Genomic DNA, 12048 nt, shown 5'->3' on the forward strand with positions numbered 1-12048 from the left:
ATTAGTTGGTCCTTTTGGAAACATTGGGAAATATGAACTCTCTAACATTTTTTCTTTCTTTCTGAAATTGGACTAACGTTTGTTTCACTCACAACTTTGGTGAAATGTTATTTTATTTGCAATATTTTAGTTTGACAGCAACGCCCCTGAGTATTGTCTTAATAATGGTCATTTTCATAGTTGCATCAGCAATTTGGCACCACCACCTACCGTTTTGTGTAGGTCAAAATATAAATGTGTATTATTGAAATTTTTATGCGTGTGAAAATACTTGCCTTTTGTTTTTAGAACAATTATATTTTCTTCTTAATTTCAAGGCTTTTTTCCTGTATTTGAAAAAGTAGAATAATAATGCCCCCTTTAGCTTTTTTAATTATTTGGTTGGGTTTTATAAATATAAAACTTATATGTATTTATTTATATTTGCTAAATTTTTAGTGTGATGGACATATAAGGATTATTAAAGTTTTAAGATGTTATCCATCGGACAAATGATCATATGCGTTGGCTCAATTAAAAGTCACAAATTGTATTATCTCAACCACTTCAGCACTACACAATATACAAATATAGCTTTTTTTTTTTTAAAAAAAAAAAAGAGATATAAATATATAGATATTAAAAAATAAAGAAGATAAGATCATAAAAGATTATCATATTCCAAATCTACACAATCCTTTATTGGCCAAATAATAATAGTGGTAGCACATTCAAAATTTCACTCATTTTTTAATTTTCAGAGATATTAAATTAATTAGTGTGATAACGAAACCTAAGTAAATACTACATATTATTTTGTAGACCACAACAAAATCCAAATTCCAAACCACACAAGGCAAGTGTTGCATCTAAAATTACATAAATTGTCCTTTCATTCCATTATCGTACCATGTAAGAGTAAGATTACATCGGTCACACGTGTTAAATGGTCATTTCCCATGAACTGAAAACAACGAGGAACAACCTGTCCCAAAGCTACTGTGCAAATATACAGACAGATCCTTTATTCTCACGTGCCACTAAGCCCTATCCAATCACAATATGTATATATATATTTATAGCAATCTGAATATCTGATCCTTCACCCAATTTCTCACCTGCAGGTGATGTAAACTCCGTCTCACCTTCATTATCAATCTAAAGCACAAGAAACAACCGTCCTTGTCTTCTCTTCTCTTCACTTCTCCCTTCGCTCACTCATTTTTCCCTTTTACATTTCTAAAGTGCCCAACTTTGGTAGTTTTGCAACATGAAAAGGTTATTTAGGTAAATTCATAATTTTCTTTGTCAAGAAAAAGACAAAAAGCAGGTCAGCGGCAACAAAAAGGACCGGCTCCCTAGCATGCCTACTATAATTTTGCAGCTTTAAATAGAAAAACAAATTAATAAATTTGGAAAAAGTTATTTACTTTTTCTCCTTATTTTTTCAATGTTTGTCCCCTGAAATTACCATTTTAACCTTTCATCCAAATTTTAAATTTATGTTTCTCACGGACGTGAAATTGTTTCTTAACTAAATTGTATTTATCGGGTTTAGTAAATAATTTAATATTAATTTCCTAAAAAATAATAGTATAATAATCTTTCATTACTCATTTAACTTACTTTTATTTTTATTTTTATATTTTATTGTTATTTTGTATTTATTAATTTTTTTTTACCATATTGCTCATTTTCTCTCTCTAGTCTCTGTTTTCAGACAGCTTTGGAAAAACCGGCTAGTGGTCTTTTTATTTTTTAGACTGAAAAAAATTATATATTTTAATTCTATTTTCTATTTTCTGGAGTTCATTTTCTCAGAAAACAAACAGGTTATTTTTAATTGTTTATTTTTCTGTATAGTTTTGATGAGTAGGAGTACTGTTTGTTGAGCTCTAATGTGAAAAGTTAAGCTTAGTCACAACTTTGAGCTAACCGGAGTGTGGCAGTTACAGTTACAGGTTATGATCTTTATATTTTTTTCACTTGGATCTTTTTTCTTTTTTTCTTTCTTTTTTTTTTTCCCTCAGTTTATGTTTCTCACAATTTTTGTTTTTTTAAATTTTGTTTATTAACTTTACTTGAGTTTTTCTTTTAAAATATTTACATGCTATTTACTATTTGAGTTACTTATGGGTTATGTCTTAAAGGTTTTGATCTTGAAGAACCTGGAAGCCCAGAACTGAACTTCACTCTGTTTTCCCCCTCAAAACTTTCTTTTTTTATTTTTATTTAGTGAGAAACTTCCTTTTGTTCTTACCATAATTATAATTTAGTCTTAAAAATTTTCTCTACAAATTTGGGTCAAGGGGTTTGTTTTGATCTCTATAGTTGTTTGGTTTTTTTATTTTTGTTGATAATCAAATGTTAGTTCTTTCGTTTAAGTCTTCTAAACTTTTATTTATTTTATTTCTGATTTGGAATATGGTTTAAGAATAAATTTTACTTGTAGCCCACCCTTTGTATCTTTTTGGGTGGTACATCTTATCTAATATGTTAGGGCTTATAAAGTATATAGTTCATAAAGATTTGCGGGTGAGCTTTGGTTAGGAGAAAAAGTGTGTACATTTTACCAAATTATGTATTTGTTTGAAATGTTGGTGCAGATGCTAGTAACTGTGGTGATTTTGTGAACTTGTTGGTATATGCATGGAAGCAAGAGAAGGAATAAGTTCAGGAGTGACAGTGATAGGAGCTGAAGCTCCATCAACTTATCATGTGGCCCCAAGGATGGAAAACCCCACTCAGGCATCTGGATTACCTCAGGTTGCTCTTTTACCAGGGAATGTGGGGTTGACTGAAACCACAGGGAAGAAGAAAAGAGGTAGACCCAGGAAGTATGGACCAGATGGGACAGTCACCATGGCATTGTCTCCCATGCCCATTTCGTCCTCTGCCCCGCCTTCTGGTGATTTCTCATCAGGGAAAAGAGGCAAAGCCAAGTCCGGAGAGTACAAGCAACACAAGAAACTTGGAGTGGAACATTTTGGTGGTGGGTGGCAGTGGCATTTTATAAATTTTATTTTATTCACTAAATTATATTTGATATCAGTGCTTTGAGAATGATGTATATGTTTGTTTATAACCGAAATGAATATCTTAGATATGCTTACTAGGATATTTGTGTCAAGTGTGATGGTTTTGTTCTGGTTTAGAAAGTTTATGGTTTGGTTATTATCATTTTTTTAGTATCGGAACTACTTTAGAATTAGATTCTGATGTTGCGTACACACTTCAATATTTGAAGTAGGAGTCTAGGAGTTTGGATGATGTGAGAACTTAAAAAATCATATCTACTTGTCAAACTTTATGTGGGTCCTTTTTGGAAGATGCTTGTGTTTATTTTTAGAACCAGAATACTTGGTTTTCAAGTATTGGCCTTTTCTGGGATTGGTTACGTGTAAGAAAATATTCCTTATATGGCTAAGGTGTTTTGCTTCTTGTCTTTTTTTAGGCTTCTGAAGTCAACTCAAAACTAGTTGCTCTTAGATGCATGGAGAAAACTTAATGAAACTGATAATGAGTTGTATAATATTGTGCTTGGTAATGCCAATTAGTTATGAAGAGGAAGCAAAAAAAGATGTCACCTGTTTATGTGACATCTTTTTTATCCAGACTTTGTTTATGTGATACTGACATTAAATTTAGAACTATTTTATTTCTTAAAAGCTTTGTTTCAATTTTGCATAGACCCTGGTAAGTAAATAATTTAATAAGAGATACCTCTGTCTCCGTTTGTCTAAATTGACCTTATTTCCAATTTTATTTTATTTCATAGACGTCACATTATCATATTATTACTCTCTTAGTAGTTAGAAATGCTTGTAGGTTTACACTGTTGTAGTAAGTTATTTATATCATGTCCAATCTTGATTTCAATGTTCTAAAAGAGTTATGCTATTGGAATTTATGAGACCTAGATATATGTGAGCTAATCCTAATGGAACTAAACACATAATATTATCACCATTTTTCAGGTGAATGGAATACAAGTTCGCTTGGTACAAATTTTATGCCCCATATCATAACTGTCAATGCTGGAGAGGTATATATTCCTGGAAGACAAATAACTTTCTCATTTGTCATATTTATATACACTTCTTAAAGGCATTTATTTATGTGTTAAGTTATTCACATTAAGACTGATCTCAGTTGCATCATTGATGTCTTTAGAGTGAGGAAATCTTATGCTATGTTGTTATTATTTGATATTACATAGCCCCTTTTCAATTTAATGCCCAAAACGTGGCTGTTTCATGTGCTTTCAATTCCCTAATGTTTTGCTTTGCATTTCTGATATTGATAATTATTTTTATTTTCTTCTTTATTATTAGGATGTCACAATGAAGGTTATATCATTTTCTCAACAAGGACCTCGAGCTATTTGCATCCTATCAGCTAATGGAGTAATTTCAAATGTTACATTGCGCCAACTGGATTCATCTGGGGGTACTTTAACATACGAGGTATGGTAATGTTCCTTCCAATTTAGAATGCCTTGTTTTTGCTTTGTTTTGCACAAGCTTCATTCAACTTTCAACAGCGATATTGAATGTAATGTGTCAAATGTTTTCATGTCATGTAAATGATTATATTTGTCTGTATGACAATTCACAAATAGATAAGTTGTCATAACGCCAACACAAAGACATGCAGACACTGGGATATCTTGGCATGTCTCTGTGTAGTATTTTATGGAAGTTGGTGGTTAACACATGCAAGTGTGAATTGTAAGCAACTATGTCGTATTTAACAATAACTTTTGTTCTCTTCTGGGGAAACAAGTTACAGTTATATTTGGTTTCTCCAAAAGGCATCACAAGAGCGTTTTGTTTTAATATTATTAGCCATAACAACAAGTTTTCTTTAATTCCTTGATCATATAATTTTGATAAAAGTTTCCAATTTTATAGTAATTCTGTTAGTTTGAATATTATTTGCTGGAGAACTTGATAGGAATTGGCTATTTTGACCCAATAAGTCTTCAAAAACAAGAGTGTGTCCATCCATGAAATTGGTTATCTTTATCCGATGTTCTATTTTGTTGCTAAGAGCCTAAGCTTATCATTTCTTTCTTACAGGGTCGTTTTGAGATACTATCTCTATCTGGATCATTCATGCCGACTGAGAGTCAAGGAACAAGGAGCAGATCAGGTGGGATGAGCGTATCTTTAGCCAGCCCGGATGGTCGTGTTGTTGGGGGAAGTGTTGCTGGACTACTAGTGGCTGCTAGTCCTGTGCAGGTAAATGATTCCATTCTTCATGTTCATTGGGATAGTACACTTACGCAGTAAGCCAAGTACTAGCAAGAACGCAATTAAGATGAAATCTCGACCCTCAATTTTTTTCTCTCTAATTTTGACATGTGAGCAATAATCTGAAGAAGACTTACCCTGGTTTTATCTCTGAGCATATCAGGTTGTGGTGGGCAGTTTTCTACCAAGCACCCAACACCAAGATCAAAAGCTGAAAAAGCATAAGGACTTATCACCTGTGAGTGTAGCACCAGCCGCAACCATAGCTGCTGCAATGCCAGTTTCCAATGCCGAAAAAGAAGATGGCATGAGTGCGCATGGACATCAAAACTCGGGTGCCCTGAGACCAAATCTTGGTTCTTCGTCTCCTTTCCAGAGAGAAAACTGGCCTGCCATGAATTCCATGCAGGATTCGAGAAATTCGGCTACTGATATAAACATCTCTTTGCCTGGAGGTTAAACTTAGACAAATGATCTCAAGCAGCCCTGACCGACATTGATTCTTGATATTGTTCTGAATTAAGTCTCTCTGCCCTCATCTCTACATTGCCTTAAAAAGTACTTATGGAGCACCACCACCACAGGTTGAAGTAAGGGGTAGTAGTTTTCCACCTCTCATTAGGGTTTATACACTTGATTTATCTGGTAGGATATCTGATTTGTAGGCTCATTTAGTAGCTCTTTAGCTGTTATAATCAGAATTTATGGATGTAAGGACAATTTATTTCTTTTTACGTCTGAATTATTTATTTGCCCATTGGTGACAATTTTTAAACTTTTAAATTTGTCCGTGACTGGAGCTGGCTTCATTATCCCTCCCAAAGTACTAATTTTATGATTAAAAAAGAAATACTTGTTAATAAAATTAACAAAAGTTAACCAGGCAAAATTTTTGCTTTTAAAAAGAGCAATTATAATTAGTATTTTAAAATGTTAATCCAACAATTGAATAAATCGAACTTATGCAGTATGAAGCAAGTACTATATCTTTGCTACTGAAGCAAATATCCAACAATTTTAGCTACTACCGTGGGTGTTTGTTACTAAAAGTCTATGCGGCCAAATACTAGTGGTGCCAAATCGCTAGTGTCATATCGCTAGATCCCAACACTTCCCAAACAAGAGTTTTCCTTTAAGTGCACCCACATACCAACACTTCCCCCAAAGCCTCCTTAGTACAGGAATTTCAGTGGACTTCACTTCCTAAAGTGAAGACCAGGTGGGAGGCTGTTGGTGTCTGCTGCTAAAGTAGAAGCCACTCGACAAGGACTGGTGTTGTGTTTTATTAGTCAATAAATAAACTGTTGTAAAAACCGTTAGTCAGTTAGTTTCTGTTTCAGTTAGTATTAACTAACTTGTGCTTTAGTTGTTGTAATCTCAGCCTATAAATAAATCAGCTACTCATTTTAATGAGTTGAGCTTTTCTTGCTATTGCTATGTTTCCTGTTCTTAATTGAGTACTCTTCTGGTTTATACCTCCTCTGGTTTTTACCTCTTCTCAGCTTGAATAGCTTCTACATGGTATCAGACGTCTTCCATGGAGTCCTCGATTCCATCTCCAGATCCTACACCTTCGACTGTTACTGCTTCTCCACCAGATGTGACTGCGCAATCCCCTGCCTCCTCTGTTCACAATCCATTTTCCAGTTCTTTATCGACATCCCTCACGATCAAGCTTGATCGTGCCAATTTCCTTTCTTGGAAATCTCAGGTTGTTCCAGCCGTTATTGGACATGATCTTGATGCTATTCTCTTCAATGGCGTTCCACCTCCTCAAAACTTGATCAATGGCAACCCAAATCCTCTCTATCAACAGTGGAAAAGACATGACCAACTTCTTCTTTCTTGGCTTCGCTCTTCAATGACAGAAGGCGTTCTTGCTTCTGTTGCCAATCATCATACCTCCTTTGCGGTCTGGCGTGCTTTGGAACAACGATTTGCGAGTCAATCTCGTGCGAGGCTTTTACAGCTCAAAGGTCAGTTTTCAAATGTTCAGAAAAGCAATCTGTCAATCTCAGATTATGTGGATAAGGTTCAAAATCTTGCTGATTCTTTGGCAATTGCTGGTGCTAATATTAGTGATCAAGATGTTGTTCTTCAGATCTTGAATGGCACAGTGCCTTTAATTTGACCCCGTTGTCTCGGAATTACTTCAAGAAGTGACTCTTTGTCTCTTGATGAGGTTCAAGCTCTTCTCATGTCTCATGAGAGTAGACTTGAACATCACAGTACCATGACCGACATCTCTATGAAACTCCAAGCAAATCTGGCCGTAGGTAACAATCGCAACAACTCTGGCAAATATATCCCACCAGCTGCTCGAGGAAATATCCCTGAATCTTTTTCAAGAACTGGTTTTAAAGGAGCTTCTCGCGGCACCTTTGGTTTTCAGAATCGATTAATGTGTCAACTTTGCCTTAAAAGTGGGCACACGGCAGCTGTTTGTCACTATCGGTTCGGTAAGAATTTTGTTCCCCCGAAACCAAATGTTGCTGCCCCCCGTGCGTATCTTACAGAACTCGACATGGACAATGAGTATCAGGTATATAATTCCACTATCCTACCTGATTTTGGTGATGATAACCTTTGGTTTGTCGATGCAGGCGCTAATGTTCATGTGACAAATGGGTCGAATCTCGAATCACCCTCTCCCTACATTGGCACCGAGTCTTTAGTCGTTGGTGATGGTAAGCCATTACTTATCACTCATGTTGGGTCTACTTACTTATCTCCCCATACTTCTAATCCCTTGCGTTTAAAATCTAAGCTCTTAATGTTCCCGCCATTAAAAAGAACTTAGTTAGTGTTTCAAAACTAACAAATGATAATAATGTGTTCCTTGAATTTCACAAACATTGTTGTTTTGTAAAGGACAAACTCATTGTAATGGCCGTTCTTCTCAAGGGACCGCAAAGATGGCCTATATGTGCTTGGTGATTCAAGTCAATCCTCTCCTGCATTACAATGCAATCTCACCACTGTATCTTCCTTTAATTCCTCCCCTACTGATTCTTCACATACTGCTCCTTGTAATACTCATGCTGGTTTAAACATAGAATCATGTACTATGCCAAATGATAATAAAGAATCAGTTTTTGCCTATCCTTTCAATTGCTTTTCTACTGCTTTAACTACCACTTTGAAACAAGATGTTAATGTTTGGCATCAAAAATTAGGCCATCCGAGTACTGCTATTTTAAGCAGAATTCTTTCAAATGTTTCACATAGTGGGACCTTAAAAGATTTACAATTTTGTGTTGCATGTCAAAAAGGCAAAAGTCATAAACTTCCATACACTATTTCCACTAGTCTTGCTCCACAACCCCTTGCATTAATTCACACCGATTTGTGGGGTCCTTCCCATGTTGCATCTAAAGAGGGTTTTCAATATTATATTCCTTTTATTGATGATCATACTCGCTATACTTGGATTTATCCTTTAACTCTAAAATCCCAAGCCTTTGATGTCTTTCTTAAGTTCAAAAGTATGGTTGAAAAACAATTTAACTTGCCCATAAAAAGTGTTCAATCCGATTGGGGAGGGGAGTATAGACCTTTTGCTCGCTTTCTTAGTGATCAAGGGATTCATTTCCAACACCCTTGTCCACATGATCATGAACAAAATGGGAGAGCTGAACGGAAACATCGACATATAACTGAAACTGGTTTGGTTATGCTTGCTCAAGCTGGTTTATCCTTGTCATATTGGTGGTATGCCTTTCAAAGTGCTGTGTTCACAATCAATCGACTTCCTACAGCCGTTCTTGGTTTTAAAACTCCTTATGAATGCTTATTTGGAAGTCAGCCCGATTACAAGATTCTCAAGCCCTTCGGTTGCGCTTGTTTTCCACATTTGAGACCATACAACAATCATAAGTTGGACTATCGATCTGATCAGTGCATTTTCCTTGGCTACTCATCTCATCACAAAGGATATCTCTGTGAGAACTCCAATGGCAGAATATATATAGCAAGGAATGTTATTTTCAATGAAAGCCACTTCCCTGCCTTTTCCAACTACAACATGAGTCAGGTACACCCTTCTCCTTACTCTCAATTTCCTACCTTCTCTTTTTCTAATATTGCTACTGGTGCTAATTCCATTCCTGGTTGTGCTACTGATGTTCAACACAATCCACACTCATCAACAAATACCCAAGCACCTGCTTCCGCACATCATTCTATTACACAACAGCCACCTTCCCAAATGCCTTTCCCTACAATTTCCCACTTTACACCAGCAAATAACCTGCCTACACCAGAAATTAATTCCCAGCCACACGAACATATACAACCTGCCTCCGAAACTCTCTCCCAGCAACCAGATATACCTGCCTCAACTACACCTAATTTGCCTCTGCCAACCAATAATACATCAACTTCTGATATAATATTGCAGCCTCCTACCACTACTGTCCCTGTATCCGAACCCATACCTTCTCTACATTCTGATATTCAACCAGCTGAAGCTCCTATTTCCAGCATTATTACTCGGGTTCATCACATGAAAACCAGGTCCCAAAGTGGTATATACAAACCGAAGGCATACATGGCTACAAGACATCCATTAAAAGAATCTCTTTTTCCGACTGAACCAAGAACACCTCAGCAAGCACTTAAAGATCCAAAATGGCTTCAATCCATGCAAAAAGAAAACACAGCATTGATTAAATCCAAGACATGGACACTTGTTCCATATCATCCGGATATGCATGTTATTGACAATAAATGGGTGTACAGAATTAAACTCAATGCAGATGGCTCCTTAAATACCTACAAATCTCTAAGATTCTTAAAGGGTACTTGCAAACACACAGGATTGACTATGAAGAGACCTTTAGTCACGTGGTCAAACCCGTAAATCGTTCGAACAAGCTTCTATCTCTAGCTGTCACATCTAATTGGCCGGTTCAGCAATTGGATGTAAGTAATGCATTCTTGAATGGTGATCTCCATGAAACTGTGTACATGAGGCAACCGAAAGGATTTGAAGATCCAACTAAACCTACTCATGTTTGTCATCTTCACAAGGCTATCTATGGATTGAAACAAGCTCCTAGAGCTTGGAATGAAAAACTAAGGTCTACTTTGCTGCAATGGGGCTTTCGAGCATCAAGGTCTGACACCTCACTCTTTATCTATGGATCAGATTTGGACTTGATTATTTTACTAGTGTATGTCGATGACATACTAGTAACTGGACCTAATTCAGCCCTTATTTCAAAGTTGGTTGCTGATCTCAACCAATCGTTTGCATTAAAAGATCTTGGCTCGATTCATTATTTTCTTGGCATTGAAATTTATAGAGACTCGGGCGGTATGTATCTCTCTCAAAGCAAATACATTGCTGATTTACTCACTAGATTGCAGCTTGATGGAGTGAAGAGTTGTCCCAATCCCGCTAGCTCTACTCAAAAGTTATCTCTAAATGATGGTGAACCATTTGAGGATCCTACACTATATAGAAGTACACTTGGTGCCCTCCAATACCTCACTTTAACTCGACCCGATGTCGCCTTTATCATTAACAAGCTCAGTCAATTCATTCACGCACCTACGGTTACTCATTGGGCTGCTTGCAAAAGATTACTCCGGTATCTTAAAGGGACCATAACAGATGGCTTGCTTCTAAGACCACTTAGCTTCGATGGAGATTTCGCATATTCTCGATGCCGATTGGGCTAGTGCTATAGATGACAGAAAATCCACTGGAGGTTATGTTGTTTTTCTTGGGGGAAACCTTGTCTCATGGTCTGCAAAAAAAGCAAAATGTTGTTGCAAGGTCAAGTACTGAAAGTGAGTTTAGAAGTTTGGCCAACACTGCTGCTGAAATAAGGTGGCTGGTTCATTTGCTCTCTGAATTACAGATCTCTCCCTCTCATCCACCAGTCATATGGGTTGATAATCAAGGAGCTGCTGCTCTCGCAGCTAACCCAATCTTTCATGCACGGTCCAAACATATTGAGATCGATCTCCATTTTGTTCGAGATCAAATTATGGCAAAGGAGCTTTCGGTTCGCTATGTTCCAGCTGTTGATCAAGTGGCTGATTCTCTTACCAAAGCACTCTCCACTGACCGGTTTCTATACCTCAAAGACAAACTTAAAATGGCTGCAACCCCTTTTCGTTTGAGGGGGGATATTAGTCAATAAATAAACTGTTGTAAAAACCGTTAGTCAGTTAGTTTCTGTTTCAGTTAGTATTAACTAACTTGTGCTTTAGTTGTTGTAATCTCAGCCTATAAATAAATCAGCTACTCATTTTAATGAGTTGAGCTTTTCTTGCTATTGCTATGTTTCCTGTTCTTAATTGAGTTTTACTCTTCTGGTTTATACCTCCTCTGGTTTTTACCTCTTCTCAGCTTGAATAGCTTCTACATGTTTGAGGTTGAGGTAGATGGATTTTACATTATTCTTGGATTGTGCTAATGCCATTCAATCTCTAAACAGTGAGATGTTTATGCATTCTCATCTGGGAGTCTTAATTGACAACTGAAAGTAAAAGCATAAAACAACGTTTGGGAGAGGTTTATTTTGAACAATTCACTAGAAAGCTGAACGTGGAGGCGCATATACGCTTGCAAAGAAAGCATTATCTTTTGATAATACCTTGATAAATCTCAGACATAAATTCGAGTAAGAAGATTTGAATATGACACGATGAACAACTCTTAAGAATTCAGGGAGTAATTTAATACTGTCATAATAATTTGTGTTTGCAATAACAGATATATTGTGCCACATAATGTGAAACCTTCTTTCTTGGTGACACTAACCAATTAGCAACGATAGCTGATATAGATTTTTATATATAT

At 36.3% G+C, this 12048-nt stretch overlaps 2 protein-coding genes across 4 annotated transcripts; both read left to right on the forward strand.

Moving 5' to 3' along the window:
* The first annotated feature begins 1516 nt into the window (after positions 1–1516).
* LOC115706343 (AT-hook motif nuclear-localized protein 1) lies at positions 1517–6009 on the forward strand. 3 transcript variants are annotated; one of them, XM_030633961.2, is made up of 6 exons: positions 1517–1940; positions 2586–2971; positions 3957–4024; positions 4314–4445; positions 5061–5222; positions 5398–6009. In XM_030633961.2, exons 2-6 carry the CDS (start codon positions 2629–2631, stop codon positions 5692–5694), a joined length of 1002 nt encoding a protein of 333 aa, XP_030489821.2. In that variant the 5' UTR covers positions 1517–1940; positions 2586–2628; the 3' UTR covers positions 5695–6009. The 3 variants fall into 3 exon arrangements, with proteins under 3 accessions (XP_030489821.2, XP_030489822.2, XP_060964298.1); XM_030633962.2 differs by having other exon boundaries at positions 1655–1811; XM_061108315.1 differs by lacking the exon at positions 1517–1940 and having other exon boundaries at positions 1972–2971.
* Positions 6010–6771: 762 nt separating this feature from the next.
* On the forward strand, positions 6772–7365 carry LOC133034261 (uncharacterized). Its single transcript, XM_061109316.1, has one exon. It carries the CDS (start codon positions 6772–6774, stop codon positions 7363–7365), a length of 594 nt encoding a protein of 197 aa, XP_060965299.1.
* Positions 7366–12048: the final 4683 nt, after the last annotated feature.

This window comes from Cannabis sativa, chromosome 1, assembly GCF_029168945.1.
Source record: "Cannabis sativa cultivar Pink pepper isolate KNU-18-1 chromosome 1, ASM2916894v1, whole genome shotgun sequence".
NCBI lineage: Eukaryota > Viridiplantae > Streptophyta > Magnoliopsida > Rosales > Cannabaceae > Cannabis > Cannabis sativa.

Bases quoted from the DNA above. Each gene is read 5' to 3' on its own strand.
- LOC115706343 (XM_030633961.2), top strand. From the start codon at position 2,629: ATGGAAGCAAGAGAAGGAATAAGTTCAGGAGTGACAGTGATAGGAGCT. The intron at 2,972-3,956 runs GTGGGTGGCAGT...ACCATTTTTCAG, and splicing joins TGGAGTGGAACATTTTGGTG to GTGAATGGAATACAAGTTCG. The intron at 5,223-5,397 runs GTAAATGATTCC...TGAGCATATCAG, and splicing joins TGGCTGCTAGTCCTGTGCAG to GTTGTGGTGGGCAGTTTTCT.
- LOC133034261 (XM_061109316.1), top strand. From the start codon at position 6,772: ATGGAGTCCTCGATTCCATCTCCAGATCCTACACCTTCGACTGTTACT.